At 60.8% G+C, this 490-nt stretch overlaps 1 protein-coding gene across 1 annotated transcript; it reads right to left on the reverse strand.

The window, feature by feature from the left end:
• Positions 1 to 490, reverse strand: LOC138653667 (histone H3). The gene has a single exon (XM_069743272.1). It carries the CDS (start codon positions 458 to 460, stop codon positions 50 to 52), a length of 411 nt encoding a protein of 136 aa, XP_069599373.1. The 5' UTR covers positions 461 to 490; the 3' UTR covers positions 1 to 49.

The raw sequence follows: 490 nt of genomic DNA on the forward strand, positions 1-490 counted from the left end.
TGGTGGCTCTGAAAAGAGCCTTTGTGTTGTGGTCGCAGCCGGGGCAGATCTAAGCTCTCTCCCCACGGATCCGGCGGGCCAGCTGGATGTCTTTGGGCATGATGGTGACCCTCTTGGCGTGGATGGCGCACAGGTTGGTGTCCTCGAACAACCCCACCAGATAAGCCTCGCTGGCCTCCTGCAGGGCCATGACGGCCGAACTCTGGAAACGCAGATCGGTCTTGAAGTCCTGGGCGATCTCCCTCACCAGGCGCTGGAAGGGAAGCTTACGGATCAGCAGCTCGGTGGATTTCTGATAGCGGCGGATCTCACGGAGAGCGACTGTTCCTGGCCGGTAACGATGCGGCTTCTTCACTCCACCAGTGGCGGGAGCGCTCTTCCTGGCGGCCTTTGTGGCCAGCTGCTTGCGGGGAGCTTTCCCTCCGGTGGATTTACGAGCGGTCTGCTTTGTTCTTGCCATGGCTCCGTATAGACGTGGCGGGCACAGATG

Source organism: Ranitomeya imitator, unplaced genomic scaffold (genome assembly GCF_032444005.1).
Source record: "Ranitomeya imitator isolate aRanImi1 unplaced genomic scaffold, aRanImi1.pri SCAFFOLD_325, whole genome shotgun sequence".
In the NCBI taxonomy this organism is placed as follows: Eukaryota; Metazoa; Chordata; class Amphibia; order Anura; family Dendrobatidae; genus Ranitomeya; species Ranitomeya imitator.